At 38.9% G+C, this 27,951-nt stretch overlaps 1 protein-coding gene and 1 long non-coding RNA gene across 2 annotated transcripts in view; both read left to right on the plus strand.

Annotated features, from left to right (window-relative positions):
- gpr158b (G protein-coupled receptor 158b) overlaps positions 1 to 27,951 on the plus strand; it is a 93,690-nt gene that overhangs the window by 33,968 nt on the left and 31,771 nt on the right. The window contains exons 3-5 of the mRNA XM_023965158.2: positions 15,843 to 15,945; positions 20,138 to 20,352; positions 21,345 to 21,413. Coding sequence (XP_023820926.1) covers positions 15,843 to 15,945; positions 20,138 to 20,352; positions 21,345 to 21,413 — 387 coding nt within the window. The remainder of the gene's footprint in view (positions 1 to 15,842; positions 15,946 to 20,137; positions 20,353 to 21,344; positions 21,414 to 27,951) is intronic.
- Positions 7,529 to 9,172, plus strand: LOC144986759 (uncharacterized). The gene is made up of 4 exons (XR_013650614.1): positions 7,529 to 7,642; positions 8,366 to 8,555; positions 8,635 to 8,764; positions 8,940 to 9,172. It is a non-coding gene; the product is annotated as an uncharacterized LOC144986759 (long non-coding RNA).

Below are 27,951 nucleotides of genomic sequence, written 5' to 3' on the forward strand. Positions count from 1 at the left end.
GTGCAACACATAGGCTTGAATTTCTGTTGTGGCTTCATCAGGCTCTGCTTTTTGAGGCTTTAATCTTAGTCCTTACATTAAATATGATAATGAATAACAGATTATCTACCAATATTGGCAGCTCTTGGACTGATGGAGAAATTCCAGACACGTCCAAGATCTTCTATCTTCAGGCTTTCAGAGGCTGTTATAGTCGTCTGAACAAACAGCAGGCGGCTTTCCACCCAGGGGACAGAGTGATTGTAATGCTTTTAGGGTTTAATGCTTTCAGAGTATTTATAGATCTCTGAGGAACGCTAAGTGCTGTTTCTGGCTGGCTTTTTTTTCTATCTTGCCAACTTCTATCATGGTATCGTGTTCACAGCATTTTCCTTTTTTTAAATGAATTTTTTTTAAATTGGACTCCACAACAAGAAAACCAAAAAAGGGAAAAACATGCCATTTAAAATATATGAGGATGCGCTTTCAGAATGTTAATTATACTTATTGGAATAATATTTGGTTTGAGAGAATGGATGGTGTTGAATTCCTTTGGAAGAATATCTTATCTGAGTATCAAGTAATGTGGGTTTTGGTGAAATGTTGTGGTTTGTTGCCACAAACCAAGCTTTATGGGGACTGCCATAATCATCAGTGTTTTATAAATAATTATATGGAAATATAGAGTATTTTTTTTGAAGCAGAATTCATTCAAGAATAAAAAGAAGATCCAAAAATTCAAAGATTTTAGTCTTTAGACCCAAAAAATCTGCACAAATCTTAAAGGCCCACTCCAATGAAAATTGTGGTCTTCAGAAAACAACACAGGTTTTTTATTTATTTTGTCTAAAACAGCATAAGAGACCACTGGGAATGTTTTTACAACAGATTCAAAGATGATTGGAGTGGGACATCCTTGTTAGAGCTTGCTTCCAGCAATACCACCTTTATACGAGCAGCTGCTGTAACTACAAGACGTTTTGAGGCCACTTTCTGTGCTCAGTTTAAAGTCAAAGACAACCAAATATATGTGTGAATGTGTTCTCTTTTTTCAACCATGTCAATTTAATATTTTTGTCACCAATCTTAATTTTTCTTGTCAATTTAAATTGTGCTGGGTCTGTATGATCAATTGGGAGATAAGAATGATGTCTCTTTAAATTCTTAATCTATGTGTGGATTGAGCAGGTTCTGCATCTATGTTTTTTTAATGCTAAATTTAAAATTCTAATGCTATGATCACATATATAGCTGCCACTGCGCCATGGGGAGGCATTGACAGAATCTTCAAGATTAGCTGCCGTCGCCCGATATTTTTGGAAAATTGTTGGTCATGAATGTAGATGGTCGCAGTCAGGCGGCAATCAGTCAGTGAGGGATGACGTCATTATGAAATTGGGCGGACACAGGGCGGTAACAGCTTTATCGTCAGCGGCAGCAGCTCTGGTTGGACGATGTGTGAATTTGTACGTACTCCTGCTGTCCATATCAAGTGCCACTGGATGCTAGCCGCTCTGTAGCCATGGGGTATTTGAACTGTCTCTATACTGTCCGTGCCCACAACCTCAACCTACAACTTCTTCTTCTTCGCCCTCCTTGTGCATGTTGCTCTCCTTCAATGAGTGGTGTAAAAAGGCAAGGCAAGGCAAGGCAAGTTTATTTGTATAGCACAATTCGTACACAAAGTAATTCAAGGTGCTTCACAAAACAGAAAAATGCATTAAAATCACAATACATCATAGAAATAATCAACGTAAAATTTACTTTAAAAGAAAAGAAAAAATTTGAAAATTGATTTAAAAATAAAGGAAGGAAAGGAAAGAAAAGTGTAGATAGGACCAGATAGGACCTTTCAGTCATATACACGGCTAAACAGAAATGTTTTAAGTCTAGATTTGAACATGATCACAGAAGAGGCCTGTCTTACGCCTTCAGGGAGGCTGTTCCAGATTTTAGCTGCAGAATATTGAAACGCTGATTCCCCTTGTTTAGTTTTGACTCTGGGAATCAACAGGAGGCCGGCCCCTGAGGTCCTCAAAGTACGAGATGGTTCATATGGCACTAACATGTCAGAGATGTACTTTGGTGCTCGGCCATGGAGAGACTTGTACACAAGCAGAGCTGCTTTGAAGTCTATTCTTTGAGGTACAGGGAGCCAGTGCAGAGACCTGAGCACAGGACTAATGTGATCATACTTCCTGGTTCTGGTCAGGACTCGAGCAGCAGCATTCTGGATGTACTGAAGCTGTTTTACAGCTCGTTTGGACAGGCCGGTGAGCAGGCCGTTACAGTAGTCTAACCTACTGGAGACAAATGCATGGATAAGTATCTCCAGGTCTGGCATTGACACTATGTTTTTGATTTTGGCAATGTTTTTCAGATGGTAAAATGCCACTGATGTTACTGACTTGATATGGCTGTTAAAGTTCATGTCAGAGTCCATGATTACCCCTAGATTTCTGACTTGATTTGAGGGTTTAAGAGACAGAGAATGAAGGTAGCTACTGACTCTTTCTCTTTGTTTCTGTGGGCCAAAAATAATAACTTCGGTCTTGTTTGAGTTTAGCTGGAGAAAGTTGTTCTGCATCCACGCACTGATCTGTTGGAGGCAGTGGCTGAGTGAATCCACCGGCCCATATTCACCTGCTGTCAGTGACACATAGATCTGAGTATCATCTGCATAGTTGTGATAAGATATGTTATTACTGCGTATTAACTGCCCTAGTGGCAGCATGTAGAGGTTGAACAGAAGGGGTCCCAGGATCGATCCCTGGGGCACACCACAAGTCAAGGCCATGTAGTCTGAGACAAAACTCCCAATTTCAACAAAATATTTCCTGTATTCTAGATAAGACTTGAGCCAACTTAGGGCAGATCCAGAGATGCCAACCCAGTCTTGGAGTCTGTGCATAAGGATCCCATGATCAACAGTATCAAAGGCAGCGCTCAGGTCTAGCAGGATTAAGACAGAGACTTTGCCATCATCAGTGTTCAGGCGGATGTCGTTGGTTACCTTGATAAGAGCAGTTTCTGTGCTATGATGGGGTCTAAAACCTGACTGGAAAACATCAAATGAATTGTTTAATAAGAGAAAATCAGTGAGCTGTTGGTAGACAACTTTTTCAAGGACTTTTCCTAAAAATGGCAGATTAGAGATAGGTCTGTAATTATTCAGTACAGTGGGATCAAGACCGCTCTTCTTCAGGAGAGGTTTAATGACTGCAGTTTTTAAGGCCTCTGGAAATATTCCAGATTGAAGAGACATGTTAACTATTTGAGTAATTGATGGCAACACACTGTTCAGGACAGACTTTAGAAATCTAGTGGGTAACACATCAAGGCAGCATGTAGACGAGCTCAGACGGGTGATGGTCTCTTGGACAGTTTGGTCAGTGACAGGTATAAAGTGAGTCAGCTTAGAGTGAGTAGGTGGCCGTTCGATAGTTATATGTGTTGTGGAGTTGATGGCTTTTTTAATGCCCTGAACCTTGTCATTAAAGAATACAGCAAACTCATTACATTTAGGTGTGCAAACCAGTTCTATTGGTAGTTGGGTTGGAGGGTTAGTTAATCTGTTTACTGTTGTGAACAGGACACGAGAGTTGCTGCTGCAACTTCCAATGATTTCAGAGAAGTACCTTTCCCTTGTTCTGCATAATATCTGGTTGTAAGCGTACAACTCCCCCTTATGCATTTCATAATGAACCTGGAGTTTTGACTTGCGCCACTTTCGCTCAGCTCTGCGGCACTGTTGTTTCTGTGCCCTGACCAGATCATCGTTCCTCCAGGGAGCTTTCTGTCTATGTTTTCTCAATTTAACCTTCATAGGGGCAATGGCATCCAGAACATTCAAGATGCTAGAAGTAACAGAATTCAGCATTTCATCAACATTGGCACCAGAGGCGTTTTCAAGGTCTATCATTTCTACAAACTGTGCACTAGTGCTCTCATTTATTTGTCTCCTTTGGACAACTGCAGGGCCAGGCGGTGGTTTGGGAGCAACAGACAGGTCAAAGAATACACAGAAATGATCAGAGAGGGCGACATCAACCACACTGACATTGTGAATATTAACCCCCTTTGTGATGAGCAGGTCCAGAGTGTGCCCTCTGCTGTGGGTGGGGCAACTCACATGCTGAATTAGATCAAAGGTTTCAAGGACACCTTTGAGTTCTTTTGCATTTCTGTCATTGACATTGTCAACATGAACATTAAAATCACCTGTAATGACTAGACCATCAAAGTCTTTGCACACAACTGAGAGCATTTCAGTGAAATCATCAATGAAACTTTGGCTGTGCTGAGGAGGTTTGTACATGACTATGCAGAGTAAGGGAGGAGTTTGTTTTAACTCAATCTTAAAGGACACATACTCAAATGATGAAAACACACCAAATGATAGTCTGCGGGTTGCAATATTATCTCTAAACAGTGCAGAAACACCTCCACCCTTTTTATTTTCTCGTATTTCCGATTCATGTTTGTAGTTGGGGGGAGTTGATTCGACTAGAACTATGTTTCCTGTGTTTTTGTCAAGCCATGTTTCAGTTAAAAACATAAAATCAAGATTAAAAGAAGAGATAAGATTATTGATTAAAAATGATTTGTTGCATAAAGATCTGACATTGAGTGCAGCAAGTTTGAGATTAGTTTCCTTGGGACTGGTCAAAACCTTCTTGCAAGGGATATCAACTAGATTTCTGTGATTGGACAGTCTAACTGCCCTTTTTTGCATTCTACGTGGTGCAACTACAGGTATAGCACCAGAAGGAAGCTGTTCATCACAGGGCCCCAGTTTGACATAACAAAGTTCTGTCTTCTTCGTATTCTCCTGAGCATCAACCGCAATTCATCAAGACACACTGATGACATTTGTGCAGCATCAATGCTTTCTTCCCATTTGGAATGCCGGGATCATCAGATTGACGTCCGGATACCACTGGTCAATAGAGGGTGGCAGTTTGAGATTGGCAAATTAGCAGATTTTTTTGGGGGGACCTTGGAGACCCTCCTATCAGTCAGTCATCGCGCTGCTGCCTTGCTGCCATTGGACTGCCATTGCGCGACCTCCAAATGTGCCCGGGTGGCCACTGCCTGGTGTAAAAATCATCCAGTCGTCGGTTTTTCAATACTTTTTTTTTTTAAAAAGCCGCCGTGCAGTGTGTGAAAATGTACATCAATTCAATATCGTTTGTAGTTCTTTGCCTGCGCTGGGATCCACTCTTGTCTTGGTAAATGCAAAAAGCTTATTGACTAAGACTTTGAAACACTGGAATGCATCCAACATTTTTAGGAACACTCGGTCTTATGCACATAAATATGCATGTATTTATAATAAATTTAATTTGATTGCTGGCTGTTTTCAGAAAAATTTCTTGAGATCACAATGCAGATTTTCTAGCACCAAACACCTAAAACATGTCCGAAGATTTGAGTGTTCCTGCTGTGAGATGATCAGATGTTGCCCCCCCCCAAAAAGAATCAAGGACATTTGTTGTGTTTAAGAATTGCTACTCCTTTTCAGTCACTTCCTCTGTGCTTCATGGTTTTGACTTGACGCCATACTCCTGTAGAGTAATCAACATCTCTTTGAAGTACCACAGAAGAATGCCATATTCAGTGTTCCAAACAAGCATTTTTTAGAGAATCCTGAGCTAAATGTCCTTTTAAAAATGCTTAATATAAGGCTTTAGAATATTTTGGACTGCAATGTCTCTGCTAGCCAAGTGTAAGAAATAAAAGTCCAATTAAAAACCCACCACTGCTTACACCAAGCCTACATGTAGACTGGAGTTGTAAAATGCTTTCTCACATTTCCCTTACAGTCTGATGAAAGTGATCCATCAGCCTTAGACATGTCAAACCAATCTTTCATAGCCCTTTCAGGCTGGAATCACCCTTGTCTTGACATCCCTACACTTCCTGATTTAGATGTATTTATGTGTTGCCACATGGGCGATTAGAATTTTGCTGGCAGGTCATGGAGAATGCACATGGTCGTGTGCTTGTGATGCAGTTCAGAGGTGTTCTGTGACACTAGTTAAGGTTTCATAGACCAAATCCATCAGAGGGGTATTTGTGTTTTCATCATCTCACTCGTGTTGTGCTCCTTAACTTATTTTGAAATTCTTCTTGGAAGGTGAAAGATTTATTGATTTAAGATGTCTTGACATAAAAAGATTTTTTAATGATATCCTATTTTTCACAAAGCCACTGAATGAATCAACCTCAGGCCCCGGTAGACCAAGTCCCACATTAATATATCACTTCTTACAGTAGTATTTGCTTAGAAAAATGAAGAAGTTTGTCCTTTAATTAACTTGGGATGTTTCTGTGCTTCTAATTTTAGCACCACAGCTTTTTTTACCCTGCAGAATCCACTGGGAGAAATTTGGCCATTTTAAAAAACATTTTATTGTTATTTTTTGTTCATTTAATTCATTTATTTCTGTTTATTTTTATTTTTTTTTTATTATTGGTTGTTGTTTTTTGCTGTTGCTGTTGATTGCTGCTATCAAAACTGAATAAACAAAAAAAAGGTCAAATTGATTTTAAAAGCCCAGATGAAATTTGTTCTTGGGTTTCTTTTGGGTTACATTTTTGTGTTTTTTTTTAGAAGTAAAACGGAATGTTTAAGTACATTGATGCATATATGTGAGTGTGAGTTATTTAGGTGCTGTTTGATGGTCAGAACACTGTATACAGTGATCCCTCGCTATAACGCGGTTTACTTTTCACGGTTTCGCTACTTCACGGATTTGCATCGTGCATTGTGTTCTGCATTCTGATTGGCTAAAAAGTCACTCCGCTTCTTCTCTACCTGTGCGTCAATAACGCTGCAGTTTAATAGGTACACGTACGTAAATCAGCTTTACAACACGTACGTGCAAATCATCTTGCAATTTCAAGTTTCTCTAAAACCCATAGAAAAAGAGCAACAACAACTGTCTATCACTATGTCACTATTTATGAGGTGCCGTGTAGGACATAATTAAGAATTAGCATTCACAAACACATATGAAATCTCTCACACACACTAGTGAAAAGCTTGTATACATACAACTGAAAATGTATTCATTCACATACACATGTAAAATCGCTCACATACACATGTGAAATCTCTCACATACACATGTGAAATCTCTCACATACACATGTGAAATCTCTCACATACACATGTGAAATCTCTCACATACACATGTGAAAATGCTCTCACATACACATGTGAAAATGCTCTTACACACACTACTGAAAATGCTCTTACACACACTACTGAAAATGCTCTCACATACACATGTGAAATGCTCTCACATACACATGTGAAAATCCTCTCACATACACATGTGAAAATGCTCTCACATACACTACTGAAAATGCTCTCACATACACTATCCAAAATGCTCTCACATACACTACTGAAAATCCTCTCACATACACATGTGAAAATCCTCTCACATACACATGTGAAAATCCTCTCACATACACATGTGAAAATCCTCTCACATACACTATCCAAAATGCTCTCACATACACTACTGAAATTTTCAACAGAAACGGAAGGCATTTCAGTAGAAACGGAAGTTGGCTGATTATCGCGAGATAATCATTCGTCTGAATCATTCGAAAATGGCAGCCGGTTGCGCAAGGAAAACCACCGAAACGTGTAAGTATATTAAAAAATATCCAGTATCTGTTGTAAAATATATTTGTAAATACTTAAGATGATGTGTTTAATATATTATATTCCTCAATCAACAACCTAGATTGTTTTGAAGCTCATCAATTTCAGTAATGCTAAAGCTAACGCTAACGCGAATTAGCGCCGAAGGCTAAAAACAAACGCTAGATATTACATCAAAAAGCAGTGACTTCTAACCGTAGTCACAAGTTATTAACACATGTTTTAAATGTGTTCATATATGTAGGGACAGACGAGGATGAGGAAAATCCGATCCATTTGCGGATGGAGAAAGATAGCCTGTTTGTTTTCAAGCTAGCTCGTGCCAGATGGGTAGAGACACATGATCAGATTTGACTTCATTTTAATAAACGGTTAATCGTTGTCGTACTGGGTTAAAGGTTTATGTCAAAGAGCCAGAAGAGAGAGGAGGAAAGGGCTAGAAGGGAGGAACAGCGACAGGAGAGTCTGTTAAGTTTACTTGAGTTGAAATTATTGTTCTAAAATGTAATGCAGCCATTGTTTTTCCAATTTGTTTAATAAATGTATGAACAAAAATGAATAATTTACATGTATTATTTAAATCTGAGCTATTTTTAACAATCTCAAAAGGATTTTCATATAAATATCAGATGTACATATTTAGAATTTCGTTTTATATGTTAATATTTATTTTTATACATGTTAACAATAATCCTGGTCTTCTAGAGTCATGTGTGTCACAGTTGGAGCTGAAAGGAAAGCAAAGATTTGTCCTTGCAGACGGACGTGACTCTGCTCGTCCTGCATGTTCCTGGTGTTGTCCTGCTGTGGCTCAACATCTGTGGCTAAGCAGTCGCCTTTGCTGATGCACAGAATGTGCAGAATTGAACTGCAGGCAATGATTTTCATTGCAAAGGTTGGTTTTACTTCCAGTGCCCCCAGAAATATTGCTCTCCTCCTCATCTTTATCATGCCAAATGCTCTCTTCACAACAGAGCGTGTTCTGGAGTGGTTCTGGTTGTAACTGCCTCAATGGCATTCCTCATGGGTTCCCTGTAGGGTGTCAGCAGCATGATGGGATGTGCAATGCAGGGATACCCACCATCACCCAAAAGGATCCTTCAGGTGGGTTTGTTTGATTTACACAAATTGGGCTTTTACGTAGAACCCGTGAATCATGGATTGATCCTGGATTCCCAACAAAAATATCTATAAATTTGGCATTAGAGTCACATACAGCATGCTTTTTAATGGAATAAAAAAGCTTCCTGTTAAAATAACAAGCTGCATTTTCTTTTAGGGCCTTTATTCTTATGTGGCAGCCATCAATGCTCCTTGTGACCCTTTGGAAGGAGAAAGACCAAGCGAGCTGCTAAAATCCAGAGGCGACTTATGGTAGTTCATTCCCACTGGGAAGCTGGGTGACCCTGCTCATCAGCTGGAGGATGCGGTCTGCCGTCCTGTGGACAACATCGCTCACGGTGGACCGTGTCATGTCAAAGACTCTGGCTACCACACTGTAAGATGTGCCACACGCCAGCCAGAAAAGAAACACCAGGACGTCAGTCTCCTGTGACCCCCCAGAGTGTGAGGAACCCGAAGCTGATGATTCAGGACCATCGACCCAGATGCTCGATGGTCCTGCGGGTCAACCGAAAATCCAGTCTTGTGTCGGACTGACCGTCAGCATAAAGGGCCAGGACAGACACCTTTGTGTTGGTAAAGCAGTAGAGACGTGGAAGACCCTGGAAAATGCAACATTAATTATTTCATTGAGGAAATTAAATCACATTTTTTTAATGTTTCTATTTATTTTGATGTCTTACATTTTAGATTATGAAGTATTTATTAATTCTGGAAAATCTCGTGGTTTTTATTTGGCTGGGTTTTTGGATTTTCATTTTAACTTTTAAAAATGAAAGTTTTTGTTCTGTTTTTGTTTAAAACAAGTGATATGGTTTGACTCTGAATAAAAAATTCTAAACTTTGAACTCACAAGTGTTTCATGTAATTGGACTACACAACTCACTTGAAAAAGAATGTTAAACTCTTACCCAGCAGACTGTGTAACCTTGAGCATGATTAGTAACAAAGTTTAAGTTAAAGTTTAGGTTTAACTAAAAAAAAAGCTTTAAGTTTAACTCACAAGTTATTCTGTCTGGTCAGGGCATCCAGAGGAAATCTTCTGAGATGTCTGCTTGTCCTTGCCGTCCTGTGATGCTGCATATCTGCTCGTTTTCAGTTTGATCTCACGAAAAACGGTTGAATTATTGCCAGGAACACGGACAGATTCATTTTCAAAGCCATTTTCAGTAAGGTGTAAGAAAACTACAGAAAAAAATGCCTCCTTGCAAGAGCCCGTTAATCGTTCAGCGGCACAAAAACAAAATAAATATTGGCATGAAAAAATAACTTGGGGGTTTATTTATGAACAAATACATTAAATCAACACCAAAGTGTTTGTAATTTAATTATTTATAAATCAGTCACGTTTTCCATGATCAGAACACAGCAGATTCATAAATAGTCTTTGTAAAATGTTCATATTTATTATGTTTTTACTCTGACAAATAAGTGTCATTCTCCGCGTTAAATAGGAGTAGTTCGCCTCCAGACCAGGTGGTGGCGGTAATGCGCCACTTTGTTTCCGTGTCAAGCGCGTTATGAACAACACCCAAAAGAAAAAAGTACTGAGCACGGGTGTCTGAATTGCTTTTAAATTCAGAGAACTATATAGAGAACTATATAGTTCTGCACTATATAGGGTTTTAGTAGTTAGGGATCAAGGCAGGAATTCGGACACAGGTTCATTTCCACTGAAATGCCTTCAGTCGACCAACTTCGTTTCTAACAATAAAGTAAAAAAAAAAACGTTGTTTCTACTGAAATGCCTTCCGTTTCTATTGAAATTTTCACATGCGTATGTGAGAGCATTTTGGATAGTGTGTGTGAGAGCATTTTCACATGTGTATGTGAGAGCATTTTCACATGTGTATGTGAGAGCATTTTCAGTAGTGTGTGTGAGAGCATTTGACATGTGTATGTGAGAGCATTTTCAGTAGTGTGTGTGAGAGCATTTTCACATGTGTATGTGAGAGCATTTTGGATAGTGTGTGTGAGAGCATTTTCACATGTGTATGTGAGAGGATTTTCAGTAGTGTGTGTGAGAGCATTTGACATGTGTGTGTGAGAGCATTTTCACATGTGTATGTGAGAGCATTTTCAGTAGTGTGTGTGAGAGCATTTGACATGTGTGTGTGAGAGCATTTTCAGTAGTGTGTGTGAGAGCATTTTCAGTAGTGTGTGTGAGAGCATTTCACATGTGTATGTGAGAGCATTTTCAGTAGTGTGTGTGAGAGCATTTTCAGTAGTGTGTGTGAGAGCATTTTCAGTAGTGTGTGTGAGAGCATTTCACATGTGTATGTGAGAGCATTTTCAGTAGTGTGTGTGAGAGCATTTTCAGTAGTGTGTGTGAGAGCATTTCACATGTATATGTGAATGAATACATTTTCAGTTGTATGTATACAAGCATTTCACTAGTGTGTGTGAGAGATTTCACATGTGTTTATGAATGCTAATTCTGAATAATGTCCTACACGGCACCTCATAACTATTTGTCCGAATGTACTTTGTATTTTTTTCATAATCATTTTAAATTTTCTTCCGTTTAATCCAATTACTCGGGTCGCGGTGGGCGGGGCTAATCTCCGCAATTTGAAGCCTTCTGTTCACATTGATGATTAAAATTATTATTTGACAGTACAGTACAGAAGTTATTTGTTGAAAAAAAAACGTTTCTAAAGTACTTTGATTTGTGAAACAAATGCTCGAGCCTGTAAAATGGTTTGTTCTTTCTTTTCAATGTATAATAGAGTATTTAATTGTATAATAATTGTAAAAGAATAAAGGTTTCAACTTCACGGATTTTGCCTATCACGGGTTCTTTTTGGAACGTTACCCCCACGAAAAACAAGGGTTTACTGTATTGTGAAGCGTTTAGCACTTCACTAGAAGCTCAATGTCCTGCACGTTTTGACTGCTTCTCTCCCAAATGCACCCGATTCAGTTCATCATTGACCTTTGTTGAAACATTGCTGTGACAATCATATAAGACCCATTCCAATGAATATGGTGTTTTGGGTGTTTTTAACTTGTTCCTCTGGTCTTTTTCTCATGATGGAGAGCATATATAAAGGAAAATAAGCTTAAAATCACATTTCTGAGTATTTCTTTATTGTTTTTATTGTGAATCAGGGGCAGACAAAAAGCAATATTGCCAGCCATTTTTTTGGTTTGTAATGTTAGGTTGGGGTTGTGAGGGGCTATAAGCCAGTGGGAGAGAGTGTAAACGGATGACGGGAAGTAGGGGTGTGCTTACTCCACGTCAACAGTCCAGGCCACATTTCAGAGGGGAATTTCTGATGAAGAATTGCCGCTCTGAGGAAACTATTTCCTAGAAAATGACACACGACTTTTTATTTTAGCTAAAAACAACACAATCATAATTATAAAAACAACACTCGGAACACTTTTATAATCCATCAAAAGAGGATCAGAGTTGGCCCTGAAGACCTGGGTTGCTCTAACACTTAATTTTTGTCTTTTTTGCTGTTAATTTGGGAAGGAGGGGGATGCTCTTCTATGCATACAAACAGCAAACATCCTAGGATACAATGAGATGAAAGCTACAGAATCCAATCAAAATAATTTTTCCTGTTCTGCAGCACCACCCAACCCTTGTCCTCAAGATCTACAACCCTGCACATCTTCCTGTTGATTACCTGGATCAGGTGTATTCAGTCAATCCGACAGAAGAGACACATGAAGAGACACATGAGTCAGCAAATTGCTGAGAGAACCATAAAACAGTGGTGCTATAATGTCTTTCATGATACTAAAATAAAAGTAAAATAAAAATAAAAAGACAATATTCTCTTGAGTGTGAAACAAAAAAATTTAACTCCAAAGAACAAATATAATTGTTTTTTATTTTTCATTTATTTTTTTGTAAATACATTTTTTCTTTAAACAAAAGTACGATGTTTGATGGGACATAAATACAGTCCTTCTGTTCACAGATTCTGATCTCAAGGAGATACCAGTTTTCACCAAGCAATGCACTATTCATGAAGATTCATGTGAATTTTATCTCAGCTTTATTTAGTACAAGTGTGCACGCAGACACCACTCTTTCCCAGTTGGGGCTTGCGTGCGTGTGTTTAAGTGTGTCTCATCTCCAGATGGCTCGCTGGTCTATGCAACTTCCACAGTTAAAGAATTTAGCTGGAATTCTAAAGGCACACTCAAATTCTGCAAGGAAACCTTAAATTCTAATTTAGATATTAATTAGATTCTCTGTAACTTGGCAAAGCCGTGTGATTTCCCCTGATGCTGGGAGTGTTTTTTAAAGTGGGACGTCTGCTGCGTCTTGCTGCAGCAAAGACAGTAGAGGATGTAGGAGAATCAATAACAACTTCTTTAAAGGAGACCAAACACTGCAGCCGGCCTGACGAAGAGCATAATCTTCAATGCATTAATACTTATTCATATTAATGTCACTATTATGGGACATTTTATAACATTAGAGTTCTTTGTCTGGGATATAGAAGAGCATGTAAACGTTTGTGCAGATTTTGTACTGTAAAAAAAGCTTATCTAAAAATTAAATCCAGACAAACTGTCTTTTAGAAAGAAAATCTGCCAATGGGATGACAGAGTTTCTTACTGAAACTTTTTTGTTTGCTTTTTTGTAGTGTAGTGTAGCCATCTAGTTGTTAGTTGTTGTTTTTTTAGCTGTGAACTATAGGAATTAAAAAAAAATTGTTTAATGTAGCTAACTTATACAAATGTGTTTCTTTCCTACTGTATTTTCCATGTCTAATGGTTTTAAGTTAGGAAAACTATCTCTACCTCTTATTTTCGAGCAAAAAGGAAAAAAAAAAAGTTCAGTCATCCAATTCTTTAAAGTCCCAGTCATCTTTGATTTTTTTTATAAAAGGGTTCCCATCTGTCATTTGATTATGATTAAGCTGTTTCTAGGCAAAAAAACAAAAACTGTTGTTTTCTAAGACATAGTTTCTGCAGTGTGGCAGTTGTGGGTGGTACTGTTGGTGTGAAGGAAGCCCACCCCCTCCACATCATCTATCTGTTTACCCCATCACAGCCCATCACACCCCCAACTTAACATTATTTGTCAAACAAAAGTGGCGAGCAATATTGGAACTGTCCAGTCGAACAGATTTATGCCAGATGCAGCTCAGAAGAGGAAAATGAAGACGTACATGGATCACATGTACAAGTGGATGCATCAGAATGGAGCGGTGCAAGGAGCTTATGGCTTGCTGAAATAAGTTGTGCTGTAGGTGTACTACAATTATACTTTGTCAATACTGTGTGAGGTGGCATACTTGAAGTCTAATTTTTACAAAGCCCTGTAGCTTAAAATCAAAATGTTCCAACCAAGTTTGAAGAAGTATTTAGTTAGCATACTTCCTACACTACATGCACATAATCTTAATAAAATAAACTTTGTGTGTACTAGGCCTGCACAATATACCGCAAATTTATCGTTATCGCAATATCCAGCTCTGCAATATGCATATCGCAAAAGACGGCGAATATCGCAATAAATCGCAAACCCAAAATGTGTTAAAACAATCTTCTAGCAGCTTGAAGCATTTAACGAATCAAATAAATCCCTTCATGCTTTGACCAATCAGATGGACGCCTTCCCATTGTTGACCAATCAGATGGAGGCCTATTATGTTAACCCTGGTCCTGAAGAGCCTCAACCCTGCCTGTTTTCCAGCTCTCCTTAACCAGCTTGCTGTTGATTGGCTGACTCAAGTGATTTCACATCCTGATTGACTGAACACACCTGATTTAGGTTATCATTATCGAGCAGTCTAGGGAGAATTGGAAAACAGACAGGGTTGAGGCTCTTGAGGACCAGGGTTAGCCACCCTGACGTTTGTCCCCCATGTCGATGAGGGTCATTTGGAGTATAATTTTTAAACTGTTGCAATGAAATGGGAATGATGTTTTTGTTTATTTTTCTATTTGTTTATTTACCGCAAATTTATCGTTATCGCAATATTGATCACTAATATCGCATATCGCAAGTTTTCCTCATATCGTGCAGCCCTAGTGTGTACTACTTTTTTCTGGGGAAAGATGTGTGTAGCGTATTGTAGCTGAATATGGTAGCTACTTGCTAAGTTGACTGCAAAAGCTCCTTTCCTTTTAAACAAGCTGGACATAAAATCACTAATATGTTTAATATTTTAATGCTGGTATGTTCAGATTATCATACCAGCAATTTTTAAATAAAATTGTTACTTTTTTTGTTTTATTTTAAGTTTTCCTTTATTTACGAAAAATGACACTAAGGTGGTCATAAACACATTTTAGGGTTTTAGAATTTCACAAGTAAGGGATAATGCCCGACGACATTATCAGAAGTTAACTGCCAACAAGGAAGCCTGAACCGTCCTCCGTGCGTTTATTTCTGATAATGGACACTTCGTCGGACATTATCCCGCTTATACCATTGCCACTTTACAAAAAAAACAAAAATATTCAATCAATTTTTAATACTTTAGTTTTGCAATTTTTTGGTTTTAAATCGCTTCTTGACAAAAAGCGGGCTATTTTGGTGCGTTGTCATGGTTACAGCTGAGCTGGCACCAACCTCAACTGTAGCGGCAAAGGAATATATGCTGATCCTCACGATAGGTTAAATAAAGCATCAGATTTTAGTGCACACCCAGGAGCCAATCTGAATCGAGTATTCACTTGGAACATGGTGAGAACACAAGAGACACAGACTAAAAACAAACACATTCCAGGACTCAGACTTTCCTCCAAAATCAGAAACCTTAAGCTTTCCTTCATGTATTTTTTACGTTTTTTGCTGTCTAATTTCAAATTTATTTCTCTTGAATGTTTTTTTTTTCTTTAATTAAAGCTGTTTTTTATTGGACTGCTAAGGTCAACAAAGATACATTTTAAAACAAATATTTTGTAGATCTTAAAAACATTTTTATGCAATTTTTGCAAAAACAATGGCAGGATGCTGCCTTTTTTATTGTCATCTAGTCTTTTTGTAGAAACAAATGATGTTTCCTGTGATAAAAATAATAATAAAAAGAAAATCCTGCATAGCTCTGTTGACATTTCCACTTGTCTGTGATTTCTCTTCCAGTGCATTCCAGTCGGTGGACATGGATTTGTGCTGGACAAGTACAAGTGTCAATGCAGGAGGGGATTTTATCATCCGAGCAGAGTGGCACTCAATGGCTTTAAAAGTAAGTTTCAAATATTGTTGTATTTTAATGTTTTGTAGTGCAGGGAGTTTAAAATTCAGGGGGGAAAAAGGGGGGGGGGGCATTAAGAGTTTCTGCAAAAGAAGGAAGAAAGCACAGTTGTGTAAGTAACGTCTACACATCTGGTTTGAAATTCTTTAAATAAGTATCTTGTAATATTTATATTTTAATGCTAATAAAAAGCTGTTCTTATGATTACAAGGGTATGCACCACTATAGTAATGCAGAAACAGATGCCGCTTCATAAAGATAAACGTACCAACTGTGGACACGGAGCTTAAGTGTTGTGTTAAACAAACCTGGTTGTGTTTTAGATTTTAATGGCTGTGCTCTGACACCTTGACTGAAGGAGCTTCAATGTCCTCGGGCAGCAAAAGCTTGGCCCTGATGTGCAAGATAATCAGGCAGCTGCAGAGGTTCTCAGTCCTAGTTCCAACAATACTACACCCCAGGGAAGTTAATATGCTAAGCTGGAGCTTTATTGTAATGCAGCGTGATGAAGCCTGTAGTCAGGAGACTCAGTGTGGAAAGTGATCATTTTCCAGGCTCCATGCAGACCACCTTATTAAAAATCACTGCAGTTCAGAAAGGGTAATAGTTGCCTGTGACCATCACTTCCCTTCTTCAACTTTTATTCTTTATCCAGGTCTGCACTGATTGAAACAGAGATTTAGTTTTCTATTAGAGTAAAATGGGAATCATTTAGGCAATGTCTTTTTTTTCCTAGTTAAAAAGCTTATTCCAACAAAGAGTGCTTTATAAAACCTTTGCACAGAGTCCAAGTGATTCTGAATTGGAGCCAAACAACGGCAAAATATAAAAACAGTAGAAATAAAAACTTCTGTATCACCCAACATCTACGGGGGAAAGGTTTGGCCCCCACTTGCCCTACAACTTTTGAGTCAATATTAGTATAATAATTGACAAAAAAAAATCGTCAATACAAGCTTCTTTAATAATTGCAAAACTAACAAATGTAATATTTTTTAATAAAATCTTGAGACCCTGAAATCATTTAATCATTTATTTGCTTCCCCTGTTTGCAGAAAAGCCATCAACATTCTGGCCTTAGCCAAAATCTGCAATGTTTCTATGCCATAGAAAGAGGAACTTTTATTTTAGGAGGACTCATTAACAAAAACTCAATAATAAATGTATTTTTGATTCTTTCATTTAAAATGACCTTCCATACTGGTGTTGTCATTGTCATTGGTGTCCCCCCCCCCCCAAACCCTATATAAAATGTTTTAGCTCCACCACTGCCCAGCACAAATACCTTAATACAGTTCAGACGTCTGCTGCCATAAACTTTTCTGCAGCACTCTAAAGAACTGCAGTAAGGCTGAAAATCAATGAAATCACACTAGACAGCTTTTTCAGCCTGGTTTTTATTCAGTCCATTGGTTACCACTGCTGCTTTGTTTATATTTTTCTCTCCCTGTAATTAGTTTGCTTCTCCTCTTCTGTTTTTAGAATGTTTTTATGTCCTATTGGCAAATGTACCTATGTTCTGTGCCATTTCATTTTCATTGATTTTGTTAAATCTTTATTGTTTTTGTCCAAAAACCTTTAAATACTTGCAGCATTCTTGTACACTTTTTGATGTTGTTTTAATTTCGATAGAATCAGAAATGAATCCATCAGAGGAACAGGTCATGTTAGAAGTTTTGGAGATCAATGCAGGGAAACAGACTGAGATGGTTGGGACACGTTCAGAAGAGGGACAGTTGGTGAAAGGAAGCTGACTTTGGAGCCACCAGTAAGAAGGGTTAACATAAGATCGTGGATGTAGTGAAGGAGAACATGAGGGTGGTTGGTGTGAGCAAGACTACTGAAGAGGATGGAGGAGGATGATTTGGTGTGGCAGCCCTTAAAATAATTATCTAAAAGGCAAAGAAGAAGATTAAACTCTTTTTGTTCATCTTTTCTGGTGGTTTTTCAATGATGTTGCACTCATACTCCAGGTGTAACTACAAAATTGTCAGTACTTGTATAACCACTGATGTATGATATAGGTCATATTATCCTTCGATAATTATTTAAGTATGGAATAATTGTGACTTCCCTCTGGAAGAGTTTGGATTAGCTGGCTCCTGGTATTTTGCCTTTATGGTTACTCCTGTTTTGTTTATTGTGCATATCTGTTTATGTATTCTATGCAATATTCTTTCCTATTTTTAAAACCATCCGCTTTGTTACATTCTGTTAATGTTAAAGGGATACAGCACTAAAATGTAATCTCCCTATAAGACCAAAAAACATGTCTACAGAAAACAGTTTTGACATAGTCAACTCTCAGAGGGCATTAAAAAAAGAATTATTCCTCCATTTCAGAGCTTTAGTATCAGCCCAGCCTTGTTATTAGGCTGGTTTTAATCTCTGCTTTAAATTGTTTTATGCCTTTTATTCTTTAATGTTTTATGACTTTATAATATTCCGTATTTGTCTTTTCCCTGTGTACAGCACTTTGTGCCCTCATGGCTGGTAGTGGAAGGTGCTTTATAAATGAGTGAATGAATGATTGATTGAATTTACCGGTATGTTGTCATATTCTACGTCGCTATAAGTTAAAAAACAACCCAAAAAAACGGAAAAGCATGCAGGGTAAGAACAAAACCAGCTCCAGCCACAGACATATCATACAGAAATATCTACTCACTAATATAATACAAGATTTATCCACACTAATAGTCCGTCCAAAGGTCCTTAAATGGGTTTAATGTAGTTCTTCCAAGGATTATATTACCAATATTGTATTTTTGTAGTGCAGCATAGTCTAATGCACTCTTTCAAATCATGTTTCTAAAACGGATCCATTCATATCCTTAAAGTCCCATTCCAATCCTCTTTTGATCTACTTTAAAAGCATTCCCCGTGGTCTTTTAATCATGATTTTGCCACTTTTAGCCAAAATCCCAAAAAACTGCAGTTTTTTAAGGACATAGTTTCTGCAGAGGGGCAGTAGGTCATTAGAAAAATTGCTCCTGAGGAATGGTGGCGTGAAGTGAGCACGCCCCTACTTCCCATCATCCATCTGTTTACACTCTCCCACGCCCCTCACAACTCCAACTGAACATTACTGGTGCAACAAAATTACCTGCAATATTGGACTGATCCAGCCATACAGTTTGGAGTCAGATGCCAGCTCAGATGAGGAAAATTAAGATGTACATGGATTTATTTGTTTGCAAGTGGATGCATCAAATTGGAGTGGAGCAGGGAGCTTGTGGCTTGCTGTTGTAGCTTCAATATCACCCCTATAAGCTTTTTCAAAAGGTATTTTTTTGTCTGCCCCTAATTCACAACAATTTGAATTAAAAAAAAATACTCAGCTCTTGAGCTCAATTTTCTTTATATATGCCCTCCATGTGATAAATGCCACACGAACATGATAAAAATACCAAAAACACAATTTTCATCAGAGTGGGTCTTTAACTGTTTTGTGAATCACAAACTCATAAATAAAAAGACATTTTTTTTTGTGGTGAAAACCAATTTTTAAATGACAAACCCTTGTACTCTGTCTTCAAAGTGATAGTTGCTGCTAAAATGAACCCCTTTAATGTAAGTTTGTACATCATTGATACCCTAAATGCTGGATGAGTTCAACTACTTGTCAGTGAATCTGCCACTTAGTCCACGTTTGACTCGTAAATGATTTTCTGCTCTTTGTCTCATAGTTATTTTCATCAGAGGCTCAAGCACACTATCATAAATGTGTCTGCACGCCTTATGAGCTCTGTTTTATATTTTTAGGGAATTCACTGCACTTCGTTTTCAGTATAATGACTTATGCAAATTGTGAACACAGTGAAAAAGTGTAAAACATCAACTTCATTTGATGGATTTAATAGCTTTCAGAAGAGCAGTAAAGCTGAATGAAGTGAACAGGCTAAGAATAATTGATGCTCCTCTCCGCATGGTCAGGTCATCAGCTTAAATAAATGTTTTAGCTTCATTAAAGTATTTTCATTTACTGAAATGATGATCTCTAATCTTTCAAACAGTTCATACATCAGTGTGGTTATGCTAAATGCAGATTAAATGTGTTGATAGTTCCTGAACAGCTACTATCTTAGACTTGTGGTCCAGTGAGTGAACTTGTGAATATTTCAGAAGCTTGTGCTGCATTAGCTCAAGTGTAAAAGTAAGGAAAACATGCCCTTCTCCTCAGGTAAGGAGCAGGACTCCAACAGGGATGAGACCTCTGACGTGACGTCCAGCAGGTGTCTGCCATGCCAGGAGGGCTGCCCCTACTGCCAAGATGACACTCCCTGCCTGGTGCAGGAAGATGGGGCTCTGCGGATCGCCGTGGCCTCCTTCCAGGGTCTGTGCATGATGTTGGACTTGGCGAGTATGGTGGTGGTGTACCACTTAAGGAAAAACAAGGTAAAATTATAGTTGTGAAGCAGATCTATGACTTAACACACAGGAGAAATAGTTTTAGATTTCGTCACGTCAGAACATATGTGGAAAATGCAAAAAATGTACCTAGTGGCCTCAAAAATGTTTTACATATAAACCTTATATATAGAGATTCCAGTTTTTCCTTCTTTTTACTGTACTATAAAACATGTGTCCTTCGAACGTTCCCATGTTATTCTTTTCCCAGCTTAGAGGACGCCTGAAATGTTGACCTTATCTCCGAAGTCCATCTGTCTGTGCTCTAGTAATATGTCTTGCTGATCCCAACCAATAACAAAAGCCTCTCCAAGAGCAAAGCTTTCTCCCAAGTAATCATAGATAGGCAGTTAGATAGTTTTAAAATTCCCAAAAGATAGGCCCGTTGAAAACAGTGCCCCAGCACCACAGCATTTATGAAGTTGGACGCTGGTTTGGACGATAGGTCTGATTTGTAGTTCTCTTCTCAGTAAATCCCAAAATGCTCGATGAAGCTGGGTGCTCTATAGAGATGAAATGGAAAGAGCCTTTAATTGACATCCTTACACAAGAAGGTCGTCCAAAAGAACTTTGAGTGTTGAAAGATGTCAGGTAGTTCTATTCCAATAATTGTCCATCTCCAAAACTCAGAAACTGTTCCCCTGACTCGTGTTCATCCAACCAAGCCGTCCAAATGCCAAACCTAATGTGGAGCCAGAAAGGGCTGCATTGCCAGTGGAAATGGATCTTTTGTATCCCCCATACTTTAGTCCTTGTTTTGAACATTCAAACCCAGAGATTCACCTAAAAGGAGCAACATTAAAGATTTACCATGCTGCCATCAATCTTGGTCTTTTAATACCGCCTCCATCTAGTTCACAGTGATATGTAAATTGTCCTTGATAATTTTTTTCACGCTGCTTTAACTTTTCGGTCGATAAGTAATCAGTCTGTCTAGTCATTAATTGATGATTTTTCTGTTTGTCCTTTCTCCCGAACAGAGCATCCGCACATCTGGACTTATTTTGCTGGAAGTAATCTTATTTGGAGCATTACTGCTCTACTTCCCGGTAAGTCTTTGTTTAAATCTAAACATCTGTAAAAGCCACTCATCACATCATTCTATAATTTGGAGCACAGCTTCTAAACTCTTTAACGTCGGAGATGTCAGTTTGCGTGATTATGGTGAGCAGCTGATTCTGACTCAGCGAAAAACTTTTTTTTGTGGACTTTACACTGAAATGCAACACAATATAAAGTGTATAATAACCCACTTTTGTTTGTGACAGAATACGCTGATTGACGTTGATTGCGTAAGCATCGGAGATGTGTTACATATTTCTGCTTCAGAATAGACCTGAATTGCGTTACTTGTGTAAAGGGTTGAAGAGTAGTTGAAAGAATGTATATAATGTATACACTCGAACTAACGCTCTATTGTAAAAGTGTTACAATTGCTCTGTGTAACCCACACATGTTTAAACTTGTGGGTAATGGAACATATTGTTAACTTATGGTGTATTCAGACTGGACTCCTTTGGTCTGCTTAAAGTCTCTGTCTTAATCCTGCTAGACCTGAGCGCTACCTTTGATACTGTTGATCATGGGATCCTTTTGCACAGACTCCAAGACTGGGTTGGCATCTCTGGATCTGCCCTAAGTTGGCTCAAGTCTTATCTAGAAGACAGGAAATATTATGTTGAAATTGGGAGTTGTGTCTCAGACTACATGGGCTTGAATTGTGGTGTGCCCCAGGGATCGATCCTGGGACCCCTTCTGTTCAACCTCTACATGCTGCCACTAGGGCAGTTAATACGCAGTAATAACATATCTTATCACAACTATGCAGATGATACTCAGATCTATGTGTCACTGACAACAGGTGAATATGGGCCGGTGGATTCTCTCAACCACTGCCTCCAACAGATCAGCGCGTGGATGCAGAACAACTTTCTCCAGCTAAACTCAGACAAGACCGAAGTTATTGTTTTTGGCCCACAGAAACAAAGAGAAATTGTCAGCAGCTACCTTCATTCTCTGTCTCTTAAACCCTCAAATCAAGTCAGAAATCTAGGGGTAATCATGGACTCTGACCTGAACTTTAACAGCCATATCAAGTCAGTAACATCAGCGGCATTTTACCACCTGAAAAACATTGCCAAAATCAAAAACATAATCTCAAAGCGAGACCTGGAGATACTTATCCATGCATTTGTCTCCAGTAGGTTAGACTACTGTAACGGCCTGCTCACCGGCCTGTCCAAACGAGCTGTAAAACAGCTTCAGTACATCCAGAATGCTGCTGCTCGAGTCCTGACCAAAACCAGGAAGTATGATCACATTAGTCCTGTGCTCAGGTCTTTGCACTGGCTCCCTGTACCTCAAAGAATAGACTTCAAAGCAGCTCTGCTTGTGTACAAGTCTCTCCATGGCCACGCACCAAAGTACATCTCTGACATGTTAGTGCCATATGAACCATCTCGTACTCTGAGGACCTCAGGGACCGGCCTCCTGTTGATTCCCAGAGTCAGAACTAAACAAGGGGAATCAGCGTTTCAATATTCTGCAGCTAAAATCTGGAACAGCCTCCCTGAAGGCGTAAGACAGGCCTCTTCTGTGTTCATGTTCAAATCTAGACTTAAAACATTTCTGTTTAGCCGTGTATATGACTGAAAGGTCCTATCTGCACCTTTCTTTCCTTCCTTTCTTTTTAAATCTTTTTTTTTTCCTTTTCTTTTAAAGTAAATTTTATGTTGATTATTTCTATGATGTATTGTGATTTTAATGCATTTTTCTGTTTTGTGAAGCACCTTGAATTACTTTGTGTACGAATTGTGCTATACAAATAAACTTGCCTTGCCTTGCCTTGCCTTAAAGTGAATCAGAGTTTGTTTCCCAAGATAATCCGGAACAAATCTTCAGTCTGAATACACCCAAGCAAACCCTGGTACAAGACCAGAGTTCCACAACACTCACAAGCAGACACGGCTGCCGTGGAATCAGAAAAACATGAAGACTCATTTTTAAATAGTCTTGCTCAAAGACGAGGGCCGTGTAACTGTGGATTGTCCAGATGGATGGAGTAGTGGGTGGTTGGTGGATGGCCACCATGCCCCAATAAGGCTGCTAGATCAAGAGGTGGCAGAGTCATGTTTTGGGCTGGAATCATGGAGAGCTGGTTTTTAGGGTCTCTGAAGGTGTGAAAATGGCCTCTAAAAAGTATGTGGAGTTTCTGACTGACCACTTTCTTCTGTAGTACAAAAATAAGAACCTTGCTTTCCATAACAAAATCATCTTCATGCATAACAATTCACTATGTCATGCTGCAAGGAATACCTCTGCATCATTGGCTGCTATGGGTGTAAAAGGACATAAACTGATGATGTGGTCCCCATCATCCCCTGAACGCAACCCTTTGGAGGATCCTTAAACAAAATCTCTTTGAGGGTGGGAGGCAGTTCCCATCCAAACAGCAGTTCACACCAGGTATGTGGCGCGTGTTCCAGAAAGCGCTAAAAGCACAAACTGTCGAAGCGGTGCAGAGCCCCCCAAAATCTTGCTCCAGGCTTTTTCTTTCACAGCTCAATTCCGATATATGAAAGACTTGGTGTCATAGAACTCTGGCCGGCCACAAACCTCAATTATTAATTTTGCCTCCATGATCAATTTTCAAATGGCTGGCAATTCCGTGAAGCGAAAAGGATCCATCCATCCTACCAAATTAAAGTCCTTGGTTGGTCAAAGTTCAACTTAGTTTTACTTTCAACGCATGTTCAATGGCTGCGCGTTTTGTATATAGAGCAAAAAAATGGTAGTAGAAATTTGCGTAATTGCCAAAGTCTGGAAGGCAGAAGCCTGAAAACTTGCATGTATGCATGTTTACAGCCTTTTTATTGAAATTGTTGTTTCAAAACCATGTTGCCGAGGCTGGTGTGAACGTAACATTACACAAATCAAGGAGATCTGACCATCTTTAGAAGCCCTTAAGCTCCTCTAAATGCTCGGCTCTCGTAGAATGATGATGAGGGGGAAGACAAACTAGGTATCAATCATGTGTCGTGTCATACATCAGATTCTCGTCTGGACAGCCACACAGAAACATGTTAAAAGTTGGTGTGCAGGTTTCCAATGAGACATTTGTCCTTGCTTTTGCCAGTTTTGTGTGCTGTCCAATCAGGCGGGGTGTGATTGTGCATTGTGTGTGTGTGTGTGTGTGTGTATTTAGACTGATGCACGTTGCCCACACTGCACCTGGAGTGCAGAATCAGAAGCCCATCTTTGGGAGGAAACAGATGGAAGAAAACCTGTGCGCCACGAAACAGGGAGATCTGACGAAACCTGGGAATTCGCTCCAATCAAGCACTCGGTGCTTGCTCTCCTCAAACACAAAGTATGGAGGCTGGATGTCAGCCCGAAACAAACCCCCACATGGATTTGGAAGAGAGGGCTTCAAAAGTCTCATCTCTGTAATGAGATAAATGTTTTTTGTTTTTCTGCTTTATTGTTCGGAACCCAGTAGAATTTGGTTTAACTACTCCACAGGGTATTTTTGGTCCAACCCTACATGCCAAATCTTGGTTTAATATCCATCTACACATGCTTTACCCAGTTTACCCCAAGGGCAATTTCCAAAAATAGCTCCTTTAAAAATATCCCATCAGTCTTATGTTCTCATCATCTCCTTCCTTACTGGTTTCTGCTCGTCTTTTATCAGCATTTCACAGGTTTTGCGGCACCGTTGCCGATTGTTTCTTTCTTTTCTTCTTTTTCTTTGTGTTTTTCCTTTCATCGCCCTTTTTGCATCTCTTTTCCCCCCACATTTTCCTCCTTTCTTTGCTGCTCCTGCCATAAGCCTCCCTCGCTGCATCTTTACCACTTTGGCACTCGATGCATTTTTAAACATTCCATCAAGTTCCAGCACAAGTTGCTTTAAAAATACCTCTGCTGATTAATTGATGGGGGAGGCGTTGGAGGTTGGATGCAAACCAAAGCAGCCACCTTCTCCTTTCGAAGTCATGCATTCTGTGATGCTGTAGCACACTTGTGTGAAAGGCAGGAGGGCTGTGATGCTGTTTGTCACAGAACATGTTATCGTGTGGATGTGGGCAGAACGGAGAAAAAAGATGAATATTGTTTAGATAACAGCTTTTTATGTTCAGACACAGTTTAGATTTATGGACCTGGACGTGTGTGATTATTTGTGTGTGCGCATTAGAAGCTGTCTTGTGTGGTGTACCTCTTGTTCCCAGTGGCGATTTATTGTTCCAGTGTGTCATGCAGCCAAAAACTAGATTAAAAAAAAAGCCTCTCGGTTTAATTTCTTTGACTCTTCTTCAATTTTGTTGTTTTTGTAAGTTCTGTCTTACCTTAAAGTAATGAATTAATAAAGAACGTGTTTACTAAAATTGCATTTTCCTTCTCCATGGCCATTCACGTGATGATATGGGTGTGAAATACAAAGAAATGTTGTGTTTTTAGTCACTTGACAGCCTTTAATGGTACATCTGAAGTGGTGTCTCACACACCTGAGAATATGTTACAAAGTGAGCAGTCAGATGTGTCAAAAAAGCAAAAGTGTTTGACAGATGGTTTTGGCAAATTTACCATTTTTCTGAGCACCATGGTCTTCAATTAAGAAGGATTAAATTACCAACTGGGGAGATAAATATTTTTTTCCAAATATTTAACCATATTTTGCTCCTGGTTTAATCAAAGTTGTTCCCTCAGAGCTGTTGTGGATTCATAGACTCTTTGAGACATTTGATCAGATTCACTGGCCACTTTATTAGGTACACCTTGCTAGTACTGGGTTTGACCCCTTTTTGCCTTCAGAACTGCCTTAATCCTTGGTGGCATAGATTCAATACGGTACTGGAAGCATCCACGATGCCAATCTCTCGTTCCACAACATCCCAAAGGTAATCTATTGGGTTGAGATCTGGTAACTCTGGAGGCCATTTGAGTCCAGTGAACTCATTGCCTTGTTCAGGAAAACCAGTCTGAGATTATTCTAGCTTTATGACATGGAGCCTTTTCCTGCTGGAAGTAGCCATCAGAAGATGGTACACTGTGGTCATAAAGGGATGGCCATGGTCAGCAACAAGACTCAGGTAGGCTGTGGCTTTGGAACCATGCTCAATTGGTACCAAAGGGCCCACAGTATACCACAAAAATATTCCCCACACCATGACACTGCCACCACCAGCCTGAACCATTGATAAAAAGCAGGATGGATCCATGCTTTCATGTTGTTGATGATAAATTCTGACCCTACCACGTGAATGTGGCTGCAAAAATGGAGATCAGGCAACTTTTTCCAATCTTCCAGTATCCAGTTTTGGTGCTTTTGTGTGAATTGCTGACAGGAGTGGCACCCGGTGTGGTCTTCTGCTGCTAAAGCCCATTTGTCTCAAGGTTGAACATGTTGTGCGTTCATGTGATTGGCTGATTAGAAATTTGTGTTAACAAGCAGTTGGACAGGTTTGCCTAAAAATGTGGCCATGAAGGTAGAAGAAAAAAGAGGATCTTTGTGTCAGATTACCTGAAGCAAAAAAAAAGATTTTAAGAAAACATCAAGCTGTGCTTACATACAAATTCACTGGTTGGGGATTATACCTGTTTTGCTCCATCAAGTGCACAACAAAAGTTTGTAAAAGCCCTGGAATAGATGCTCAAAAATTGAAAAACTACAGTTGGATTTAACACAAGTGACTAAAGATAAAAGTGTAATAAAAATATGAGAACAAGCATTAAATCTCCAGTGATGCAGATACATTTGTGTGTTCTTGAATACAAAACAAAAACTTGGGAGGCATTTTCTTTAATTTATTTATTCGGTTCAATTACTGGTGTATAGAAATAGTTCACAAAAGTTCTGAAAACAGTACTTTTTCTAAGCATCACGGTTTTATTAGTAAAGTTAATTCAGTTACAACAATTCAGTACTAGTTACACAATAGGACACCATAGGTTGTGTTGGAAAACCAATGTTTGCTTTTATGAACAGTTTCCCTGGTATCAGAATGTCATCTTTTGTTCTGCCGTTTGTTCTGATAGAACTTCTGACAAATGCTTTTTCACTTTTGGTGGGTGAAGTGTGTGGTTTCGCATGAGATGACTATTTTGCAACCAGCTGCTAAGAACCAAAAAGTCAGATCCCACCACCATCAGATGTGCCTTATTTGTCCAAAGATTTTACACTAGACGGACAACCAAAGAAACATGGAGGTGTTACTCTAGAGAATAGGTTAAAAAAGTGGGGCATTCGCTAAAAGCAGAGCCAACAATAATAAAAAAAGGAATGAGTGAACATATTTTTTCAAAAAAGACTGTAGTATTTGTTTCAAAATAAATTATGTACAATTTCTATAAAGAAGGTGAAACTAGTGCTCTAAGAATATGCATTTGATGCACATATAACAAACCAAACTGTAAACAATTTTTATATGTTGAACTTCAATTTTTAAAGCAGATTTAGTCAATTTGTGTTAGGATTATTAATCTTGTAAATTTAGTCAGTAATGTTTCTTTTGAAAATTAAAGATTTTGTTTTGGTCAAAACACAAATATCAGAGGCAATTGCTTTAACAGCAGCTTTGACTCAATGTG

Source organism: Oryzias latipes, chromosome 17, assembly GCF_053564925.1.
Source record: "Oryzias latipes strain Hd-rR chromosome 17, Olatipes_Hd-rR_3.1".
Taxonomy (NCBI): domain Eukaryota; kingdom Metazoa; phylum Chordata; class Actinopteri; order Beloniformes; family Adrianichthyidae; genus Oryzias; species Oryzias latipes.